This window comes from Pomacea canaliculata, linkage group LG2 (genome assembly GCF_003073045.1).
Source record: "Pomacea canaliculata isolate SZHN2017 linkage group LG2, ASM307304v1, whole genome shotgun sequence".
In the NCBI taxonomy this organism is placed as follows: Eukaryota; Metazoa; Mollusca; class Gastropoda; order Architaenioglossa; family Ampullariidae; genus Pomacea; species Pomacea canaliculata.
The window spans coordinates 10927172-10951256 of record NC_037591.1 but is presented as its reverse complement, the minus strand read 5'-3'; the positions used below and the strand labels follow the sequence as shown (position 1 = coordinate 10951256).

Sequence of the window (24085 nt, the reverse complement as noted above, 5' to 3'; positions counted from 1 at the left end):
ATATATAAACAATTACATCTCAGTATTGGAGAGGTAGACAACATTTTAAACGTTGGTGAGTACAGTGGTCCAAAAAAGTAAGTAAATATTATAGGAGGCTGTCATGAGATCACTAGGTACAGCGTTGGTGCCGCTTTCTGCTCCCCACACGAGTCGAGCGGACACGCGGTTGTGCATAGGATAGTTTACATAGCGAATACGGCGATCATCCTATTGTCCGCCGGGTGGCGGAATGTGGAACTGTCGTTATCTCTACAGGAGATCTTGTTGGAATGAAAAACCGTTAGTTTAAGTTCAGGTTGTACCTAGCACGGAAAATTAGCTTTCGATTTCAGTGCCACCCAGCTGGACACGGGTAGTGAATAGGAAGCCCGACATAGTGACACTTCTTTTGCCGGTTGGGTTACAGGTGGGAGGAGGTGGACGGGGAAAGAAGGGTGCAGTGTGCAGCAGAAAGTCAGAGTACATCATGTTGTAGCTATGTAGCGATTGGTCATAGCTAGGTAACGGAATGTTGCAAGTGAGTGTATAGTATGCTTGACCAATCGTGAGAGACGATGATCCCCCAGAACGAGTTTTTAACATAATGACTGTCGAGAAATCGTTGTCTCGCATCAAACTCTCGAGGAGGAAGGTTGGTAACAGACCGAGAGTCTTGGAATCGTAGCTGCTCCACACCAGAAGCCGTTTGGTCGCAAACAAATTCTCGAGGCTGGTGGAGAAATGGTTGTCTCCTCACTAGTCGTTGTTGATCTTTATACAGCAGGTGCGGCCTAGAGATAGTGGGAGAGACAGGTGGTGACGCAAGGGACGTGTCTCATAGTTCAGGTGAAGGCAGTTACGATTGGCGAGGACATCAACGGATTCCAGAGTCAAGAAACATCGGAAGACCTTCCACCTCACGAGAGACATTCGCGGCGAGCGTGTGTCTAACGATGCAGTGTGTTGTGTGTGATAATTAATGTAACTAGACCGTGACTCACATTATTTGGATTACAGATAATTAGGAATTAAACCGGATCCCTAGAAGACTACGAGAGTGTAATCATCCCCAGGACAGCTACTCGAATTACGATGCCTCTGTCAAGTTCGATTACTCATTCCCTGAGGTTCACGACAGAGGCGGCCTACTTTTAATTTCTTTTTTTTTTATTCTTTCTTAATTATGCATCCTTATATTGGAGAGGTAGAGAGACAGAAAGAGCTGGAATGTTGAAGGTGGCTTGTGTCCCACACACACCCGTCGCTGGACGTCCCAGGGTTTGGTGATGGCGGCGATGTCGCAGGCTGTCATCAACATGCTGCGGTAAATCTCCTTCGATTCTCGGTCGTCCCACGACCTCTGACCGGCGTCCACCATAGCGAAGAACTTTTGTCGTATCCTGTCAGACACAATATTTATGACAGTAGGATTGACAAGGGGGTTCTTCGTGCTTGATTAGCATGAAGGTGCCTCTCTGTCGTACATCTATACAATTCATTTCCAGATAGCCTGATATCAGCTTTAGTTTGCAGTGGAGGTAATTCGTAGAAAAGAAAGCTTTAACCTGTGATAGTTCAAAAATAATACGAAAGACCACAAATGGTGTAGAAGGAAAAGCCCATTAAGACCAAGAATCCATAGAAGACCAAGTGTTTTCTTCTGCTGTGCAAAGGCTAAAATAAATAAATTGTAAAGAGCCCGTTCCAGCCACACACACGCGCGCGCGCTATCGGGGGAGAACATGCAAAGATTTAAGAGATGCTTTATTGGAAGAGAGAGGCTTTCCATGTATTTTGAACAAATTATTTTTCTTTTTTTTATTCCGACAAAACAAACCAAGACTTCAAGTTTACTTCTGTTTTGTTCTTCGAATGTGCGGGTGTAGCAATATGAATCGTTGAAGCGAGGCATTATGGATCTTCTAGTGTTGTTGAATGTTAGCAGACATTGTTTTTTGTGAGTTGTTTGTTTTTTTCATGTTTTTTGTTTGCAGACGATTTGAATAATTTGAATTGTTTCATTTGTTGGTTAGTTCGTTTGGTTGGGTTTGTTTGTTTGTTTTGTTTGTGTTTTTTTTTTTTTTTTTGTTTTGGGTTTGGGGTTTGTTTTTTTTTTGGGGGGTCTAAATATAAAGGATGCGAAAAGGGAGACATAATCTGCTTCAGCGGAAGAGGTTTTAAGATATTTTGTTACGCATGCTCCATCGTACTTTCATCACTTTTGGGAGTCCCATAATAAGAATTTCTAAGCGGATTGTCTTATTAGGGATGCTTAGAGATGTTTATCGCAGGCAAAAATTATTATTTATTTTACTTCTTAAAATATGGAAATAGCTACAAAAACCACATGTACAATGTAAACTCAAATATGTATAATATAATATATTGCTTGGCATGTGCAGTGTGCTACTACTGTATGTGGATAGAAAGGTCTGTAGCAAGGATGGCTTGTTTCAGTAGGTTGATGACGTCAGCGTAGTCCTCTGACCCCAGGTTGGCAAGAAGGTTGTGACCCTGTGACCCCATGCGAAGACCGTATCATTGCCTACAATGTTCACTCAAAAGAAGAAGACCGCGCAAATGCGGACAGTGCTAGCAGAAGTAATTCGGTCAGTACAATTTTCGAGTGAAAGGTCGGTATTGTGCGGATCCTAGGTTTCTTAAAGTATGATGAACTGAAGACTAGAACTGTTGCGGAAAATTCAAGAGAAGACATTAAGAAAAAGTAGTCCTAAAAGGTTCACAAAATACTCAAAAAAAGTGCAGCAGTGAAAATTTAAAGTTTTTTTTTCAGAAGAGGAAGAACATTGACAGAAGGCTGGAAAATCGATCTCAGAAGATGGAAGAGAAATAAAACGGAAGGAGAATGAAGCAAAGAAACAAAGCGAAAATATGGTTTCTCTATTATTTGAGTAATTGCTCGCTGGCCTACTCACTGACCCACTAGCCCAGCAACTGGCTGCCTTTCCGTTTTTCTTCCTCTCTGCTAATTCATGTGAATTGGATGAAACCATACAGCAGTATTGACAAACAAAAGATCCGGCGCCATTTGTTTCCCATAAAGCCCCGGGCAAGTCCGCCAACATGGCTGCCCACGCCCCGAGCTCACCTCGCTGTTGAGGATCATGATGGCGTGGTTGAAGTGGTGGTGCTCCAGTGTTGCCTTGGTTCCGTAGAGTTGGCACAGAGCGGAGCTGGATCTGCAGTGAAGCAGATGGACAACAATGTGAAAACAATCGGCAAACTGCTGGCACAGTGTAGACAAACTAAAGAAAGTAACAATGAACGAAGGAACAAATACATTTTAAAAAATCGAGGAAGGTACTCTAATAGCATAACGATACTCCGCCAGGTGACCGACCGTCCACAAAGGTCAAAGACACAAATTATGATATGTACAAACATGGTGGTTGATATTTGAATTATCACGAGATAGGAGTAGGGGGAGATATCACGTGATCACGTGACGTGTTTAGTTACTGCCGCTCACTTGTGTTGAAAGGCGTTGTTGGTGCCACGGTGGTCCAGGTCATGACACAGGCAACCGACTATCAGCGCCAACACCTCGTTGTCCGTCAAGTGGCGCCTCGTGTTGCACTTCTGGTCAAAGAAAGAAAACCACAGAGGGCGAGGCTTAGCAGCAGTTCATTCTGGTGGTACACTGAAGCTGACAGTGAATACTGCTCACTCTCTAACACTCTCACAAACACACACTTCTCTCACTCACAAAGAGAGAGACAAAGAATATTCGATGTGTGACTGATCTCCAGAGAAGAAGCCAGCTGTAGAAGAGAAAGGAAGAGAGGGATGTCGAACAGCAAGGTAGATAATGAAAACTACCGTGATTATTTAATACTGTGAGACCAGTAAACCACACACTAAGCCCCGGAGAAGGTGGAATGTCCAGACGGGATCATACAGGAAGCCAGCACGTGCAAAAGGACCGGAGCTGCTCTGCACGTGTTTGCTCAGACGCCGCGCTTGTTCACACGGTGGTGTCCAGCCGACAAGTCTCATTTAGCACGCGCATCATGCACGAGGCGACTCGAGCGCACGAACACGCCTACCGGCACCAATCTTTCTGCCAGACACATCCGGGAACTTATATCCCGGCCAAGACTTTTCGTGTAAATACGATGCCAACGACGGTCTTAGCGAGGTTGGCGATGTCCACGATGGAGTCCACGATAGAGGGTTGGTTACTTTAAATACCCAGCATAAACACTTTGCGGCAGGAACAGTTACCCGTTTTGGACAGGTGATCTACCAAACTGACATGTGATGACGTCAAGACCTTTTCAAAATACGTTATGCTTGAACCTTTCTAATCGCAAGCGAGATTCTGCGACACTCTGTGAGACTGTGCGAGACTATACTTTAGTTCTAATAAGTCTAGACCATCAGAGTAGGACAGTGGAGGATGTGGTAGAAGGGACAACAATGAAGTGTCAGTGGGCGGAAGAAAATAATGTATGAAACCATGTTATCCGAATGAACAAATAAAAACCTCTCAGGTCGTAATTATTAGAAAGTAAAGAAAATAAATCAGGGTTAATCGAGTATCGTCACGGACTTTGACAGAGAAAGAGAACGGAAAACAATAAGGTGACCATGGATGTCTGTCCCCAAAGATTAGTTTTGAGTAGAAAGGGTGGTCAATGTAATCAAGTAGACGAAATGAAGCGCCTAAGTCCGGACGGTCAATCGATGAGAGTGTTTTCATGTGCCGCCGGCCACACTTTCGCACCTACACCAGCGTCCACCGACAACCACTCCGCCGTCAGACGGCGTTGGAAGCGATCAGTAGGTCTGGTCCAAAGGTCAGCTTTGCCCTCTGTTCCCAGCTCTTGTTACCATCGCCTTCGCTAGGGATTGTTTGTAGCAGCTACAAATTTTGACAGCTGACTACAAAACTCTGGTCGTGTGTAAAATGAAACTGCTATGGAGGTTTGGAAACTAAAATTACAGTTGTTGTTATCTTTTATCTCAAAGAAAAATTAGGGTGTTTAGGTCTTGATCATATACTAAAAAACAACTGTTGCATGTTAGCATCCTAAACACATAAAGAGAATGTCATCAGGTTGGGTTTGCAAACGCTTTGAGGAGTTCTACCGACTGAGATGAATGTTTCTGAGTTCTTGTCAGTAAATACATTTGTGGTCCTTACAAACAGACTACATTAACAGACAGCAAAAGAGGCGACCTACAGTTTTAGAAACGTTTTTTAAAATTATATAAGAATAAAGATTCTGTAATGATGTTTCCGAACCTTAGAATTCTGTATTCGTCATACAATGTGCACTCCCGCTGTTAGTCTCGGCGAGCCTAAATAATGAATGTGACTAAACCGGAAGCTTTGTACAAACCTGCCTCGTTTTAGAAGTTAATCTGAAATTTGAATAAACCGTAAGCTTTGTACACAGCAGACTCATTTTAGTAGTTAACTGGAAAAAAATCATCCAGTAATACAATTTCGTGCTGAATCGAAGCCCTGAACAGATTAGACGCACAACCATGGTTATAAAACACTTGCTGCCATTTTGTAGGCAACAGAACTCCGTCCAATGGGTCATCTGGTGGTCTTGGGAATGGTCAGACAGACTGGCACCGCAATAAATGGCGACACAAAGATGAATGGCAAATTTCTGACAAATGTGAACAGGATTTTCTAGTTTGTCGTTTTTTTCCTTTCTTCTCCCTCCTTTTCCTGTTGCTGTTATACGTGTGTAAGTGTTTAGAAAGCTGAACCTTTGATCTTTAACACCTATCCATAGGGAAATTCGGAAAACGGTAGTTTCAGAAAGTTACACGTCATTTGATTACATACAAAGATAAATCGCTCTGTGGAGTTAACTCCCTTACCATCATGGTGGCAAACATGACTTGACACACGTTGAAAGCATGGCGCCAGTTGTGGTAAGCCACGTTGCGGTAGTTCCGCCGAACGGTTAGCAGCCACCGACACAGGGTCTGCACAGAATAATGAGCAACATTACCAGGATGCAACTAACAGAGAACAAGTTACCAAGTTGTTGTTGTTGTTGTTGTTGTTGTTGTTGTTGTTGTGTTGTGTTGTGTTGGTGGTGATGATGATGATGATGTCAGCAGTTTGCGTTAGTCACAGGCCCTTTGTAATGACAACAAAAACATGTATAAAAACATTTATTTCATGCTTAAGTTGAACTCTAGCATATAACCAGAAAGCTAATACTCGATCGTGCATTCATGAGGCTGAGAAATTATGAACTGCATGAACCGATTGACTGTCAGACATTTCTCATTGATCTCTCACAAAAGGAATACCAGGTTCGCGGTAACTTGGGACAGACGATCTTTGAATCGCCCTTTTGCCGGGGACATGTCAAAGGAAGTACCAGTCTGGTGGAACGAGTACAACAGCACAAAATACCAACAGTTCACTTGGTTAAAAAGGGACAGGTACATTCCGAAAAGATTTATGAGATGGACTAGCATGAAGGTGGAAATGGGTGAGCGGAGGGTGGGGTTAGCTATTCCATTCTGTTTGTAGTTCGAGCACCTTGTTGTGAGGCGCAGGTCTTGCGACATCTTTAAGCCGCTCGGACTCATCTTAGACACTTGCAAGCTAATTTTCTAGCATTTTGCTGGAATTTTCACCAAGGAATTTCTTGTCTCCAGGGATTAGAAGCCAAAGTCGAGGAAAGTCAAGTATCTCTAGGATTATCTCAACATCCCTGAAGGGGTTCTCTACCCCCCTTTATCTCTCTCACATCACCGACATTTATGGAATCTTCCCCAATTTTTTCCCCCAAAGCCATAAGTGTAGGCGGATTAAACTACTTTCAATTGTTAAAAAACACTTGATACAAAAAAAAAAAAAAATTGAGGGAAGCAGGAGAAAAACAAAGAAGGAAATAAGAATCGAAGAGGAAGAAAATGAGAACAAAAGATGCTAAACAGAAAAAGAAAGAAAAGGTTATAAATGTAGCTGCTGTTCAGGGCAATAATGTCTCCAGAAGGAGGCTCACTTCGTAGTCCAAGCGGAGTTTCCGGATAAGACCCAAGTCGTAGAAGATGCGGGCCGCAGCGAGCATCATCTGGTCCCTGTCCAGACTGAAGTCGTTGAAGTTGAGTTCAGGGAGGCGCCACTCGTACGCTTCCGGTATGCGCTGAGACTGCAAACAGGTGAATACTACTTTAAAAAAATGCATGTCACTAATTTAGTTTAGTATATATAAATATTTTTGGTTCGTCAACACGTAGACACACACACAAGGAGAGGATATATATATATATCTTTCTTCGTATGGAAAACTAAAATTAGTGTCTCTCTCACAGGCTCACAGCCAAGGACAGGAATCAAATCGAAAATACTCCTGCTGGCATCCTTTCCTAATGGATCATCTAGCTGCTAAGGTTAGTAAGATCCCTGCCTTATAATTTCTCTGTGGAATTTGAGTAAATGACCTTTAACCTTTGGCGAGTCTTTCATACGTAAATCCATAATATAGGTGTGCGTGCGTGTGTGTGCGTGTGTTTTTACATGTATGCGTGTGTGGATGTGGTGGAGAGAGGTATAATTAAAAGAAGTCAGCAGTTGTATGGATCCTGAATTTGCTTAACTCTTGACATTTACTGTTTATGTGTCTTCCTGCATGAAACAACAACGATGACGACGACGATGAATGTATAACAACCCAGTGAAAACCATTCGATAAAGGCATGTTTATTTTTACATAATAGCTCACAAAAATATTTAGGTCTATTTTCTTCATTTCTGCAAACATTACAAAAAGCATTTTTGTACAGACGAGAGAACTGACGATACTCACTTTGATCTTCGAAACCTCGTCTGAAGGCGCTGAGGTGTGGTATGACAACACCTGTAAAGTGAGTGATTTATAATAGGTGAGACTTACTGACTGATGCATTTTAATAATTAGTGAATAATAATTTGAATTTATAAAGTTTACAACACCTCCACCACCACTACCACAGCTTTACACATCCACGAGGACGATACAGTAGCTCGCTCAACAAACACAGGCAGCTGATTAAACAGAGAAAAAAGTATCGACTGCCCCAACAACATCACAATAACCAGTAGATGTGAGTGCATCAGTTTTTTGCTTCCTGAAGTCAAAAGGTCATTTCCTTCGCTTTTGATTCGTTAACGATTGTACAAGTCAGGAAGAGCAGCACCATGACCGAGTAAGCGTGACTGACTATCATAAGAAAATTGGATATTGAACAGTGTTTAAGTTTTCTCTCATACCGAGGAAAGCATAATTTTAAAAAGGACAGATTGAAATATCTCACAGGCAGTGGACATTCAGTGCATCAGGGTGGCATTCCGGTAGTGCAACATTTATAAAGCGTTTGTCACCGATGAAACTCTGTCGTCAGAGAATCTCTTCTTTTTTTTTCTCTCTCTCTCTCTGCACGTGGCGGCGGCTGCTTTGCTGTGTTTAACCTTATATGCCGGACTGGAGTTAAACACCAATTCCCAACCCAGACCCCATTGTGCGTCAGCGTTAAACACCATAAAAGTCTGGCAACGGCAGTATATTAAAAAAAAGTCTCGGTCCCTCCCGCGGATTCGGCTCTCGCCGGCTGGCTGCACTGCTGACTACGGCGGCTAAGAAGAGACTGGAACCGGGAATAAACGGTAAACAGTCGCCCACACTGTCCGACAGTGGAGCCACTACAGGGGCTCCCCTCGGCTGGAACCAGGAGTCACAATGGCCCAGTCGATCGGCTCATTTCCGATGACTTCACAATTTCAAATCATATTTCGGGAATGGAAACGTCAGCAATGTCGAAACCGAGTCTCAGCACATCGTTAAGAAGTAAAACATCTTTTAAAGATTGTTGCATTATTCCACACCCCATCCCCGCTCTCCTCCCACCCCTCAAACCACTCCCACCCAAACCCACTCTGATACCGCCGGTAACACGTGACTAGAGGGACGTGACGTAGAGAATGGGCTTGAAGGAGCAAGAAGACAGGAGGGAAAGAGAAGTAGAACAGGAAGAGAACATGTTTCATTGCAGCTCTTTTTGTGAGTAAAAGAATAGCTGGTTCTGCTTAACGAATGGCCTGGGCGCGTGTTTGCACATCACAGAAAGAAGTAAACAGGATTGACAACGGTCGATTTGCACGCGGTCTGACTGTAAGGAGGATCAAGGGGCAACATCGACGGCAACCCCAGACTGCTAGTCACCGCTGACCCGATAGTCTTGCGGCTCCGCGATCGAAGCCACTCGCGGCGGAAAATAGGCCAGCAGGGAGACTTGTCGTCTGCTTTCAGCAGCTGAGTCTAACAGTTTTTTCTATTTTTGTAGACAAAAGGTTAAGTTTTTTGGGCGGCAGGGGAGGGATGCACTTTGCAGCTACCACCGAGCTTTGATGCGAGAATATCTTTCGTGTTTGGTGGCTATTAGCGAAGCCTCGCAAAAAAAAAAAAAAATTAAGATTGTTAACTGGACGTAAGGCAATGAGTTTTAATAGAATTTTTTTTTTTACATATTTTACCACATCGAGATCTGGCACAAGGAGAAGATAATTAAAAAAATTATTATTACATTATTATCATTACGCATGGGTCCTATATATCAACAAAAAACAGATAATCACTCTAAAGAAGCAGAAAAAAGAGTATTGTGCATAAAAAATGATACCTTACACATAAAAACTAACTTAAACTATTACAATATTTATATATATATATATTACATAAGTGGTTGAGGTCATTTTGAGGTAAGTCGAGAGTTACATTACACCTTTATACAGTTAATTCCCCGGTTCTACATTTACCAAGGAGCAGGTTGTTTAATTTTAAAACAGTGTCCCCCGATGGCATGTAAACATGTTGTTCATTTGCATAAAGTTTGTTTCTCTAAACATTTTCAAGCCTCACCTCCAAGGCGACAGCTTGGCGAGCCGCCGACAGAGACACTTCTTCGTACAGCTGGCAGTTGTTGATACCCAGCCCACAAAAAATCACGAAAGCCTGTGAGAGATAGGGGTGGTCAATACATTTCCACCTAAACCTTGTCTGGACACGAATGCTCAACTTATTAAAGTTTCAAAGACATTAGCATAAGCCGTCAGGACGAGTAATGAGAGGAACAAATGTAAGCAGCGATAAACTTTCTCAAGCATCAAGTAAGAAATTATTCAAACAGTATTCTTGGCACCCAGTCACTCTCTCCAAGCTACCTGTTTGATATTAAAATATATGTACATAAATCTGGAAACTGATTTTGTAAACAGTTTTATAAAAGAGAAATATTTGCACACCAGATTGATCTTCAGCAAAGAGCAACAAAATTAATAGGAATTTTAAAAAAATGAAAAGCTTCAGAATTAAGTGACACAATAAACACTTTGCTTCTTCTGTATTCGGTATAAAAGCAGCATGCACATGGATTTTCTCTTTCCCCTGTCTTTCTAACCCCCTTTCCCCGCAAGCATACTCGTAACAGAGGGGGAGTGGAAAAGGAATGATGAAATTTTAGCTTCATGATCTCCTGTCATCCATCTTAGACACAAACCTCGAAAAGCTGGTCGTCATAATCATCAAACGGCTGGCCGTCCACTTTATTGACTACCTGCGCGACACCTGGAGACAGTGAAACAAGAGTTGAACCTGAGAACACTTTACACACCATTCCTATAGAAATGGGGTGAGGTGGTTAAGAGTGGTGGAAGGTGGTAGAGAGAATCAAGACTACATAATCCTAATCTCCGCTGTCATTTTTGTCATCGTCGAGGTCTCTATTGTCGTCACCGACGGTCAGGTTGTGGATGTGGTTGTACTAGTAGAAACAGTAGTTGTTACTGAAATTGTGGTGTTAGCAGTCTAAGCTACGAGTGTTTCGATAGTCTGTTGCTGTTGTTGCTTGTAAGTAATAATCAGGGTGAGTAACATCTCTTGGTGGGTCGCCAGCTCACCTATGATCTGAGCATCGCGCTTGCGGACTGGCTTGCACAAAATGGACCTTGTGTGCATCCCGCTGACTCGATCCAGCTGTAACACAACGGTTTCCTTGATTAATAACAGCAACAACAAAGCAAAACAACACAAACAACAATAAGAGAACACGTATTTTCCTTTACTAACAGAACTGTTTTCTTGGTTGACAACATCAACAACAAAACAACATAAAAATAAGATATTACTTATTTGATTAATTAGGTATACGGAATATTGCAGGCGCCATCAAAACAGGAAAAAGTAAACATAAATGTGTAGAAAGTTTGTTTTTGGTGTCGGGGTTGGCGAGGATGGAGTGGGGTGGAGTAGACGGAGAGAGGGCGATGAATCCCAATCCTTGAGCTAGAAGCCCGGACAAGCTATTAATAGCTCAGACCAGAAAGGATGTCACAGAACTGAATCCCTCAACCCACGAGCCTCAGTGTCTAGAGTGGCGTGATGAGGATGAGGATGACGACGACGACGACGAGGAGGATGTGACCTGACTGTTACTCCTACGTTCTATGGCTAAGCCACGCTCACTACCTCTGAATCAAAGCGAGGGTCCTGTGAGGCATCCGTGATGTTGATGGTCTCTCCTGTGATCAGAACCAGTTCTGCGATCTTGTTACCGAGCTTTAGGTCGTGACAGCTGTCTGCGCTGAAACCAAACGCGAACGCACGCACACACACAAGCACCGATGCATACAGACACACATACACACATACACAAAATGTGATTTTTTTTCCCCATATTCTACAAAAATAAATAAATAAATTCATCTCGTTCTTCTCTGGATTAGTGTCTGGACAACGAAACAACGAGAAACAGTCCAGAAGACATTAAAGGTTAGACCACTCTGTGACGATTATATAAGTATTTCCACATTAGATGACGCTGGGATTATGAGAACAGGCGTGAAAGGAAGGAGAGAGAGAGAGATGATGTTGATTAAAGACAGAGATAGGAAATATGGTGTGCTCTGACTGAAGGAAGGATGGAGTAAACAGAACGGAGGGGCTAAAATCTTCACTTCCCCATTGCCATCTCTTCATGCTATAGAATTCAGATGAGGGTCAGCAAATGTCCTGCAGTCAACATTTAATTATTTAGCGGGGACTAAGCTGTTCGTATAATTTGTTCTCTCTGCACCACGGGCATCTGGAATGTAGAAGCCACTTAACAGGGAGGAGAATCAATAGTCAGGACAAATGTGCACCTTGCACTGTGGCTGGTTAGAAAAAAAACAAACAATCAAATAAGCAGAGCCAAGAGCTAAAACATGACGTTTGACGACTTTTGTTGGTTGGCTGGCTGTCTGGCTGCAAAGTCAGCTGACCACGGTGACAGTGTCTTGAAACCATTACAGCACTGTCGAGTCAGAAGTGTTCTACAAACTATTTCTGCGAGTCTGTGTGTATCTCGAGATGATTAAATTCTCATATGGACGACATTACAGCACGTGACACGTCACACGTCACAGCCAGAGAAAAGTCAATGTTAAAGGTCGTCAAGGTTGTCTCTCAGTTTCTGGGGCGGTAGTCATGAAGCGAGGGTAAGTTGTTGACCTGGGCAATTCAAGAAAAAAAAATTCCTAAAATTATCAAAGTGGTCTCCAGACCCCGCAGATTTTTTTGCCCCTGGAGTCGTAGTTATAAACCAGCGGCAAAGATGTCTTTGATAAAATAACACGAAGAAGAATTTATAATATCGGAAACGAAAACGTTTGAACCTGGGTTCTCCATTTCAGCCCTCGTTTCATAACAAAGACCCCTGGAGGTCCCTGTGGGAGGTTTTCACTAAGGGAGGAGTCTTATCTTGAGGTTCTCGCTATGTGAGGGATGAAGCCTGATAATGAGGTGTTCACAATACATAATTATTACTGCGATCCTGAGCTGCGTGATTACAACTTAGCTTTCAAACGATTATATTAAAATCATTAAAAAAATTCTGAATTTTAAATGTAAGACAAATGAAATAAATTAGAATGAAGTGATTTAAACTGCAGATTTTACCTTTTTTTGGAAGCTTACACTAAAGTCTTTACAAACAAAAGCAGTACGAGAAAGCTTCGGTCATATCTTACAGATAATTTGTTTTCGAGTAGATTACACATGCCAGGAACTATGCAGACCCAAAGTGCTGAGCAACTTTAACATTTAAAACAAAATTTCCGCCTTTGTAAGAACTTACTCAGAAAGCGCTGTGACTACAAAAAAAGCAGGCAGGAGAACGGAGGAAAAAAAAAAAAGGAAAGAAATGCTGGCAAGGGAGATAATGTAACAATCCAATAACATGCTTGGCAAGTGAGAGAGGAAATTGTTAAAGTTTATTAGAGGTAGGGAGGGGGATGGTTGAGATGAGAAAGAAACCAAACACCACAAAGGAAGTGAAGGACATAACTCTCTCAAAAGCTGGCAAAAATAACCTCCCTTTAACTCACTATGTGTGCTCCCATAAAGCCATTCAACATTAGCCACGTTGTGGTTTTGTCCACGAGGAACAATATGTATTGGTCATGCGAATGATGAAAACAAATGAGACCGAAAGCAAATCGATGAAAAGCAAATTCTTAAACGCTGAAGGAGCCATGCAGCAAGAAGGAGTGACAGGAAATAAAATAATAAAAAAAAAAATAAAAATAAAAATACAAGGAGGACTATCTAGGGACGTGGTATACCTCCTTGGGAAAGTGCTGAAGACCATGTTGGCTTGCTCTTGCCGACAAAGAGGCCTGCGTCTTCAAGAGTCACAAAGAGGACATCAAAAGAGAGTGAGTGTGCATTGTCACAAATCACATCAAACGGAGTGAACGAGTGCTGTCACAGAGTACAACGATAAAAATGTGCATTGTCATCATATAGAGTGCATCAAGCCAGAGAGTGGATGTGCATTGTTGTGGTAACTTTGGTGAAACACAGTGAATGTACAGTTTTGTTAAGAGCACATGACACAGAGTGAATGAACACAGAGTGAATGAACATTGTCAAACATGAGAGCACATCCAAGCCGTGCGCACGGTCACAACGTACTCAATGTGAATGTGCAGTGTACATCAAAGCAGTGAATATTTTGTCACAATATAACAGTACATAAAATACAAAGTATAATGTAGAAATTTAAGATTAAAATGTCACAATAATGCAGTTTAAGATACATCAAAACAGTGAACGTGCGAATAATCTCGCTCGCGAAGACGGTCATCAAGGACAGCAACCTAGTGCACAAGGACAGTAACTCAGTAAACAAGGACAGGAGCCTAGTGAATCCAGAATCCTATTATGGGAGGACAGGAGCAGCACCAAGGAAAGTCCTGAATGTCAGGGATGGGAAAACGCAGATATTCCCTACAGCAGCATCAAAGGACATTTAATGAGAGAGAAGAGGACATGTTAAAGGAAAATGAATCTAGGATCAATTACTCGGAAAACCTTTCTAAAAGGAGGATACAAATTCAGGATATATTTATCTACAAAGCTATCTAACCTTTCTACCTACTTACACCAGTGCAACCTGTCAGTCGAGTAATCAGGCAATTAGTCTTGACAATCATGTAAAGAAAAGACACAAAAGAATCGTCTTTAACCCGATACATTCCAAGAACGGGAGGCAAAACGACCTTTAGCAACAGAGAATTCAAAAGCAAGTTAAACAGCACACATGGAGGAAATGAAAACAATTAAAAAATGTCAATGATCAAAGAATTTCCAGCTTTAGATGCAGAACACACAACATGATCATATTAGCACGGATTCGTGGTATTAGAATGACAGGACCAAGAAGAAAATGGCTTTATTAAAATAAAACATCGTTTAAACACAGAACATGAAGAGAACTTTTGAAAGTTTGTGCGTGCTTGAAAATAATTTCAGGAGAAGCTGAGCGTGGACAAGGAAACTCCGAGTCTTTATACGAAGCCGGGGAAAAATCACATTGAAAGTATCCCCATTAAACAGAAATAATAAAAGTACATGTAAAGTTCTAAAACATTTTTTGCTTGTTGTCTTCCTGTATCTACTTGTGTGTATGATGTATGTGCAGTCGGATTTCAAACTTTAATCTTTTGATAAAAATTTGTAGAAATATAAGAAGGAAATTGTATAAAATAATATTCCGATTCCCATTTGTTGATAAAATAATATAATGAGTTAATGTACTAGAAATTAATATGAGATTGGGAAAGGATAAAGACGAGGTTTTCAAATATTTGAACTAAACATTTCCTAGTCTGTAAATTTGTAGTATGAGAGCTACACCATGTCTTGGTCATCAAGCCTGTCTTTCACTCTGTATTCTCTACACTCCACTGTACAGCACTCAGCTTAATGAACAGTTGGCTTGAGGTGAGTAGACCATCATGCCTCTTACAGGAGACTTGTCATTTGGTTTGTCAGATGGTCAAGATGTGGTAATGGATTGTTAAAACTAGGGTGTTCTCATTCTGCAAGGCAATCAGTGACTGATCAGAAAGTGTTCTTTGACTCTGTAGCTAATCTTTAACCACATCCATGATTAGTTACAGTAAAACCAAAGAGGTGGTCACTAATCATGGATATGGTTAAATTTTAGAATATTACTACAAAGAGAAAAGTCCTTTTTTGAGCGACCAATGTATAAAGTCCTGTTGCAGTTTGCAAACAGTTTTTAACGACAGAACAGTCTGCTTACCTGTTGTGAGAATGGCCATTCTTGATCGGGAAGCTCAAGTCAAATATTTTGTTGAAGCACATCTGAAAAATAAACACCAATTTTTAAAAAAATATTTAGAGAGTATGTTTGCTTACACTTACTGCTGAAGTAAGTTTTCGGGCTGCAAGTCAGAGAAAGGTAGACAGTGAGACAAACATGCATTTACATTATAGGCTGTATTCTGTAACTAAACTTTTTTTTATAAAGTTTTCTTAAAAAGTCCAAACACAACCTCTCTATTTGAATTTCGCAAGGAGGACCGATCCCTGAGCTTGATCCAGGATGAATATTCCATCGAAGGCAAGAGGTCGCACGTGTAGGAATGGCAATCGCAGGATTTTTTCCATTTTGTTATTGCTTTTCGCTTAATTCAGTTCAGAGACCCATTACGATTGCTGTTTGCTTTCAAGACTCATTAGAATCTCCCCCCTTCCCCTGTCAAGGAAAAACGCAGTTGTCTCCAACTCTTGAGTCGGTTGCGGTGGACTGCAATCAAGGAGCTTGCGTCAAGCGGGCTCTGACGATGAGCCCATTTTTTTTTTACAAGGAAGTTGTTTCCCTTTGCACTTTGTTTTGACACTGGAGAAACGCTTTGAGCTATTTTCCTGCATTATGAATTTGTTTTTGACTCTTTGGAAATACTTCAGATGGGTTTTTATTGTGTTTCTTCCTGAAACCTGGGTAAACAGATTCCTTGAGGCCTGGCCCTTCTCATCTTCCTCATCCAAAAATGTAATCTCCATGCTTTAGCTTCCTGTGCAAAACACAGTTTTATAACAATAAGCTTGAAATAGATGATAGAGTGTGGACATTTTTCTTTTTATTTTCAAGCCTCATAAAGATTGAGCCAAATGCGGTCTACGTGACTCATGTCATGGCGATGACTGCGATGCTTGGATGCTGCTAGGTTAGGATTAGTTAACATGGTTATCATGTGTAAAATATTCTAACATATACGAGATGACTAGATAAGAAATGCAATAGTATTGATGAGTAGTTTCAATGTTACATAATGTATCACATTACGGGAAGTTAGACACCGTTAAACGCTCATAAAAGTCGACGAAATCTCTCCAATATGACGACAGACTCCATCTTCAACAGTAATAATGCATGTATTTATTTTGTGGGGTTTTATTTTATCTTTTTTTTCTTTGTCAGTTTGTTAACGGCTGTTATATGACAAGCTTGGGAGAACAATCCAAAAGCAAAGAACTAAGACACAGACCTCGGAGGTACTGTCCCGAAGAAGGACTGAGCACCGCTCGACCTTAAGCAAAGTCTGAGCTCGCTGCATGATCTTCAGCACCGCGTTCTCCACAGACGTCTGCTCCTCAAACAGGTCGTGCACCACCTCCAGCAGGGCCTGCAACCACATGCATGCACGTATTTGCAGGTGAGCCAAGTACCTTCACAAGGAATAGACCAAAGTAATGTGTGTTAATGTACGATCGTGAGAGAAAGTCATAATTTCGATTGGTCAGATATCTCGGTCTTGACGAAAAGCAAACAACATTATTTTTAATGACCAATTTGGTTTTGAGCAAGGTTAAGATTTATTACAACTATTACACACCACTCCAGATCTTTTGCTCTACAAAAGCCATATAACCATACCTTGTTTCGTTCATATTCCTTGCTGTAAGCATCAAAAAGCTGAGCATTGTATATCGCTATACCACAGAAGGTCAGATATGTTGCCAGAAGCTGAAACATATATGAAAAACAAATTATACCCATAATAATGTTCGCTGAACTCATAGTATAACGGGGTAGATCAAGCGATCCTCAGATATTCTGGGCGGTGGATATGTTGGAGACTACCCTCGGGTGCCGTGGAGCGTCCCCCATTAGGGTAGCATTATGATAGACAGAGGAAAACACACGGCCTGTCCACAAGAACTGTGACATCACAAATGATACTAATGGAGGTTTGAAAAATAAAGCTCTCAAAGAGATTTCTCAATGTTTAGAAACTAAAGATCGGTGATAAAAAATATATTTCTTTTTAAGGCTACAAAAAACGTTACGGTGTCAGCATTTAAACTAATCGTGCATCAACGGGATCTCTCTCTTTTATTCGTTTTCTTCCGCCAGTGAATCCATGAAAAAATTACTGGGAAACATTATTAACGGCACCACCCGTTCAACCTCCCAGAAGTCCCACAAACAAAAGTATCTGATCGTTACGACTGGGTATCACGCAGTCGGTTTGTCAACCGCATCCAGCTTCATCTCTACCCCGGCATCACATCGATGATTACCCATCGGATAAGCCACTCTCCTCTCGGATAACACGTGGACAAAACTAAAACCTTCGTCCACATCTGCTGAAGAAGCACCAGACAAACCGGAACTGAGCTTCCGATCGCATCCGCTATTCAGCAGTGACTATCTGCATCACCGATAATGGACAGGCAGGCAAGATGGCAGGTGAATGACAATAGATAACACGGTATCGTTGTTAGGTACACCTGATCTGTAAAAGGGACCGGAACATGTGTTTGAACGTTTGCTGAACGCAGGACGACTGTAAACAGACATGAATGTAGTCACGTGACCTGTATAACCACCGCAGTAATGTATGGAAATATTGTGGAAGGTGGACGTGCAGAAAATGAGAACAAGGGACAGCTAAGGTGATTACAGTCTAGTTTATTGTAGGCAGCTGTTGTTGATATCCTTCATTATTCTGGATTATGAAACCACACGAGGCTATTTCAGACCGCAGCTGACTCAGCCACAGTAATAACTACTCCAGGTGTCGGTGCCTGTGGGCTCTGTTCACAGCGCCATCTGCTTTGCCTTTCGGTTCTTGCTCTGCATGAAACACAAATTTCATTCTTCCCTCAATGCCCGCACACACACACACCACAAAAAGCAGGAGTGGCTCGACTACATGCACCAGACATTCATTCTCTACTGATGCCAAGACAGGAAGACCACATCATCCAAGAAAAGCAGAGAAGGATGAGTACCGTTTCGTCATCTTGGTTGAAGAAGCCATCTCCAGTCGTTTTGTTGAGAAGCTGAGCCACACCCACAATCTCGTCCTCGGCGTTTCTGATGGGGTGACACAGGAGGGATTCCACTTTGTAGCCTGTCATCTGGGCAATCTCGTCATTGTAGCGAGGGTCCTGAAACACCAATAAAGACTTAAAGTCTGATTGTGTTTTCCCCCAATGTATTCCCATGTAAGATTTGATATATCTGTTTGAAAATCATCAATGTAAAATGCGTTAGGCACCAAACACAGATGCACGTGCAATATCCAGTTCAATCACGAATAATCGGTAAATTGTTGACTTGTGTTTTAAACAATCAGAAGCATCCACACTTTATGTCTCCACAACATTATCAGGTAAGTTCAAAACCCTTCGCTTCATTTCACACATTTATTGATATTGTGACACCACCTGTGTAGCTTGGTAACATTTCAAAATGACAGCCATCCTCTCTCCCAGAACACATTATATCAGACAATACAACTACATATCTTTATTGGACAATGACCGCAGGTCTGCTGCCATTGTCCAATAAAGATATGTAGTTTGCATTGGAGACTCTCGTCCGAGATGGTCCCTAAAGTTTTCGATTAAAATCCGACCAATGAGCTGGTCCCCAATGTTAAAATCCAACCGATAAGTCTTCTAAAACAATTGTTGTACCATCCTAGGTAATCCAGCAGTTTATTCCCCGAGCATTACATCTTGACAATCTGGCATCATTAATGACAGGTCATCTACCAAAACATTATTGGCCTGATACTAAAACATCCGGGTTCTGGCAGAACAGAAATGATTGATTAACTCGAGTTGCTGATATGGACAGATGCTGGAAATCGTTATTTGACAAAATATTTTCATTTCTGGAGAATCCCTCAGAGACCTCCACCTATTCACTCCGGAAGCAGAAGTCACCAAACTTGGCGGAGCCGCGAAGGAACGGACCTAACGGATTGCAGTGTCAACCACCAGACGGCGCCATTTGTATTCCTGGTCCCGTTGGGAGAAGAAGCGAACCTCACATAAGTTCGTTATGTGTTGGGGGTGTTAGAGTTTGGGGTTTTCTAATGGCCTGGGTCTTTTCCCGTCTACCGTAATGTGAAGTCCAATTTGTTTCGTATTCTAAACTTTTCACTTGACCATTCCTCACTCTTCCACCCACCTACCTTCCACGTCTCAAATACACATGTAAATAAAATTCTTTCAATTATATACAATGTGCGGTGCAGGGGGAGGGGCAATTCTACTTCTTACTAACTCTACTTCTATTTCTTATGTTTAGCGTGTTTCAAATCAAGGAAACAAACAGAATTGAATACACCTCCATTGGCTCTGTGCCGATCCTTCTTTTTGCACAAAAGATAAACAATGGTTTTCTCTTCAAATAATTATGGGATTATTTTCATCAACAACTACTACTGAAGCGTTTGAAGAAACCATTTTTTTTACACTAGTAGACTATTTAAAAGTTCAGAATTGACTCAAGAGGCTATCGCAGGCAGTTCTCTAACCTGCTGCAGTGACCACAGTTAGAAATGTCTTCTTAAAAGAACAATGAAAAACCAATAAAAAAACAACGATAGATGTAAAGCCGAATAACATGGACACTAGACAGTGTTCGGTTGATGTGTCGACAGTATTCAAAGTGTATTCTCGACAAAACTCATTCCAACTGTCTAAACCCTAATGCGATTTTCTCGTAGACAATCTTCGGTCTGTCTACCGTGACCCCTGTGGCGACCTTAACCTCTTTAGCCCAGCACTTAGGGTGTGCGGAATGGACAGCTAAGTGCCTGTAGGGTGTTGGACACGACGACAACCACTCCATTCACCCGCCTACGTATGCGAGTCTTGGAACTAAACCAAAGCGAACTCATTTGTGCCCTTGGTGTACTCACTTCTCCAGATCGTCTTTTATGAGCCGTTTACTACCTCCCTCCTCCACCACCAACATACTCTTTCTCTCTTTTTTTTTGCCCCTGTTTATGCCCGCCGTGGGCATTAATTGCTGGGTACATCGTGCCAAGAAGCAGGAGAAGCAGGGAAAAGAAGCCTCTGCGCATGCTCGTTGGAGGCTTTTTAGGCCGCACCATCCTCCCACAGAGACCCGCTGATCTCTCGCCATTTTAATTGAGCTTCTGTGCTCGCTGCATAAAGTGGATGTCTTGGACTAGGCTCCTCGCTACTTTCCATCCTCTTAGAGCTGCGGGGGACTTCCGTTGAGTATATGCACAGTAATCTCCCTTTGTTTGTCTGATCCTCTTGGTGGACGCCCAGAGTGTGAGTGCTAATTAGTTATGTAGAGAATAAAATTAGAATCACACACATACACACAAACACAAACAAACATACACACACACACAAACACAAACATACACACAAAACATATACACATAAACATACACACACAAACACAAAAACAAACACAAACACAAAAACAAACTCAAAAAAACAAACTCAAAAACAAACTCAAAAACAAACTCAAAAATAAATTCAGAAACAAGCTAAAAAAACAAATTTAAAAACAAACTAAAAATCAAACTCAAACACAATTAAAAAAACAAACACAAATACAAGCAAATACAAACACACAAACAATAAGAGAGAGAGACGCGTTCTCAAAGACACATAATCAGTAGTACGATATTAAGCTTTACTGTTTATTAAAGGTTTGTTTACATGTTTTCATCTGTCGCGACTTTGTCTTTGAAATTCTTCCCAGCAGACACCGCGAAGTCCATGCTAGCGTCTGCAATATTGTGGAGAGAGAAAGGAAGGGAGTTCCGGGGAGGTCGGACATTTGTGATGGATTATGGCGCCTGTTTTCCTAATGGCGGGGTCTGAGGGTAAAGCAGTTGGTCGTCGTCTCCACTAATGGCTAAGTCACGTCGTTGGACCAATTCCTGAGCCACTTGATCTTTGAGTCGCTGGTTCGGGCCTAAGCGGTGCCTCGCTCGCCTACGCACGACATTAACCCTTTCACTCCAACCATCCTGCACTATAAAGGATCGCTGAGGACTTCTTTCTCCCTAATGTAGCCCCACCCCTGTATGGACGGGAGGAAATTTCTGTTGTGAGTTCGTCGATGGTCAGGTCTGTGGCTGGACTTTTCTTGCACAAAGCACGTACACGACCTTCTTCTAAGACTGCGATAGACACCGTGACTACTGTCTGTCGTTGCCCAGGGTCTTCTTTGATCTTTTTCTGCGATGGACAAAGATGTAGTCTGCAGCTGTTTGGGTCTTCTGATGGTTGCTCGCTACTTCCAACACCTTAGTCCGGCAGTCTTGATTGTCCACTCTATTATTATTATTTCCAATAACACGCCCTTTCTTTTGAAAGACAGTCCACGTCTTCATCGCAAACATGAAGCTTCCACCGTCCAATCCGTCATTTTCATCCGTTTGTGGTGTCGTCTTTAGGTCTGTTTGCTGTTTTATCACTCTTCCGCTTCAGGTCAAGGGTCACATAACCTTCCCCCAACGCCCTGATGTGTGGCGGAAGAAGCAGACAGTTATGACGCATAAACAGTGTTTTCTCAGAATACTCGAGGGAAGAGGGTGGATGGGACGGATTGCTGTTGTGTGCAGATGCAGCACTTCCGCCCTCGGTGTCCGGGCAACGACTTTCGCTACTTCTGTCGTAGAGAGCGCAGAGGTAATCAAGAGCTCAGCTTAAAGCAGCAAGGGGAGGGCACTACAGAAATCCTCTGTGAGTCCGCTGTTGACTCCTGTCTGGTGTTTAACAACTTTTTTCAGTCCTGCAATTCTCCACGTCCTTCCCCTTGCCCCTGGTGTTCAGCTTCCGTGTCAAGGCGTTCGTAGAAGACAATTCTCGAAGGCAGTGTTCTCCCCTTTTCACCGCGAAATGCCATTACTTGAGATTAATCGGAATTTTTGTAAAACACACACACACAGATGACTACAATGAAACTCTCAACTGCTGCAGCATGATGGGTACTGGCTAAACGATAAGATTCTAGTTTATAGTAAATAATCAAATATTCTTTAATATCGAACTAAACAAACAAACAAACAAACAAGCAAACCCATGAAATTAACTAGTAATGCAATTAAAGATTTTGGCCTTCAAAAGGAAATATAACTTTACAAAAAACGAGAATTTTATTTGGCGAAATTTCTTTACAGACGATTGACAATAAGCATCCTGTTAATCTAGTAATCTTTATTCTTTCCTTTGATCAGCTTTAATTCCTGATATTATTGGCATGCAATTACCATGTAAAGTAAATGAGGAAGAAGTGGGTATGAAAAAATGGAGGAGTTGAGGAAAAATCGGAAGAGGGGGAGTGAGAGAAATGTGTGTGTGAATGAGAGAGAGAATGAGGGGCAGATAAAAGTGAACTGGAAAGAGATATTGGAGGAAACAGAAAAGGCTGGGTCACAAGCTCATGCGAGCATTTCTGAATTTAAAATATTGTATGGTTTGATGGCGAACGTGACCACTTGGCAGCCAGCCAGGATACAGTCTCCAGCATCTGATCCTCCTGACCTCAAGCAGAAGGTCAAACGCCCTTCAGAAGGCATTCCCTGATGAAAAAAAACCTTTCAGCTTTATCACTGTATGGTTTATATGCTTGTAAACATTGAGCTCTGGTTTGCCTCTAACATACAGAAATCCACTTTCCCAGATAAGTAATTTGTGTCCAAAGATTTAAGGCGACCAGTGGGAGTACTCCAGTCAGAGTCTTTGCCGGGTTGGATCTCGAGATGAACAAGTTGTGATGGTCGCTGGTGTTCGTGTTTTTTTCATTCGTCTCTTTGGTTTGACAGAACCACGCCAGAAAATGCAGTAACGTGTGCAAAAAAATTTAATTACGAATAGCGGCGGCAGTTGAACCGTCTCATAAATTCAATATTCTGTAGTAAAAACAAACGGAAGGACCGACCATCGAACAATCAGACACGCAGACCACCGCTTAAACATGAAAAAATGCAAGCATAATCTTTAACATTTTTCTCTCTCTTCTAAAGGTACGGTATGCGTGCATTAGGGTCAAAGTTCGTTCCCCAGCTCAGCTAGTCTACTCAGGTAAAACACGGTACATCCAAGTAATATAAATAATCATATAAGTAATCATCATAATAATATAATTAGTGGTAGACGATGAGAATCAGCAGCCGATTGACTCAATGTTAGTGACAGGTCTAGATCGAGAATACCATTAATAAACAAACAAAAGACAAAACTTCAAAGAGATTATGAAATGAGGACATTCATATGATTTGTATGTCTTTCATTTCTTCCACAGAGAAATTGTGCATACTTTCCGGATGGTATGGAGTGCATCCGTGTCGCGGATTTTACGCCAGCAGCCAGGAGGATGAGAATGGGGCTCTGCTTCTGCTCATTTGGGAATGAATGAATGAACGAACGAATGAATGAATGAATGAATGAGAGACAAAGAAAGACAGTGAAAGAGGAAGACC

General features: G+C 41.9%; 1 protein-coding gene across 5 annotated transcripts in view; it reads right to left on the bottom strand.

Annotated features, from left to right (window-relative positions):
- Positions 1 to 24085, bottom strand: part of LOC112556361 (dual 3',5'-cyclic-AMP and -GMP phosphodiesterase 11A-like) — a 101746-nt gene that overhangs the window by 4136 nt on the left and 73525 nt on the right. For 4 of the 5 annotated variants that reach the window (XM_025225307.1, XM_025225305.1, XM_025225306.1 and 1 more), the window contains 16 exons: positions 18609 to 18767; positions 17248 to 17337; positions 16859 to 16996; positions 15610 to 15671; positions 13622 to 13681; positions 11487 to 11601; positions 10919 to 10994; positions 10519 to 10586; positions 9882 to 9974; positions 7794 to 7844; positions 6990 to 7136; positions 5845 to 5952; positions 3473 to 3582; positions 3092 to 3182; positions 2396 to 2496; positions 1241 to 1382 (listed from right to left, as the gene is read on the bottom strand). In XM_025225307.1, coding sequence (XP_025081092.1) covers positions 1241 to 1382; positions 2396 to 2496; positions 3092 to 3182; positions 3473 to 3582; positions 5845 to 5952; positions 6990 to 7136; positions 7794 to 7844; positions 9882 to 9974; positions 10519 to 10586; positions 10919 to 10994; positions 11487 to 11601; positions 13622 to 13681; positions 15610 to 15671; positions 16859 to 16996; positions 17248 to 17337; positions 18609 to 18767 — 1611 coding nt within the window. The remainder of the gene's footprint in view (positions 1 to 1240; positions 1383 to 2395; positions 2497 to 3091; positions 3183 to 3472; positions 3583 to 5844; positions 5953 to 6989; positions 7137 to 7793; positions 7845 to 9881; positions 9975 to 10518; positions 10587 to 10918; positions 10995 to 11486; positions 11602 to 13621; positions 13682 to 15609; positions 15672 to 16858; positions 16997 to 17247; positions 17338 to 18608; positions 18768 to 24085) is intronic. The other variant, XM_025225308.1, reaches the window with a different exon arrangement.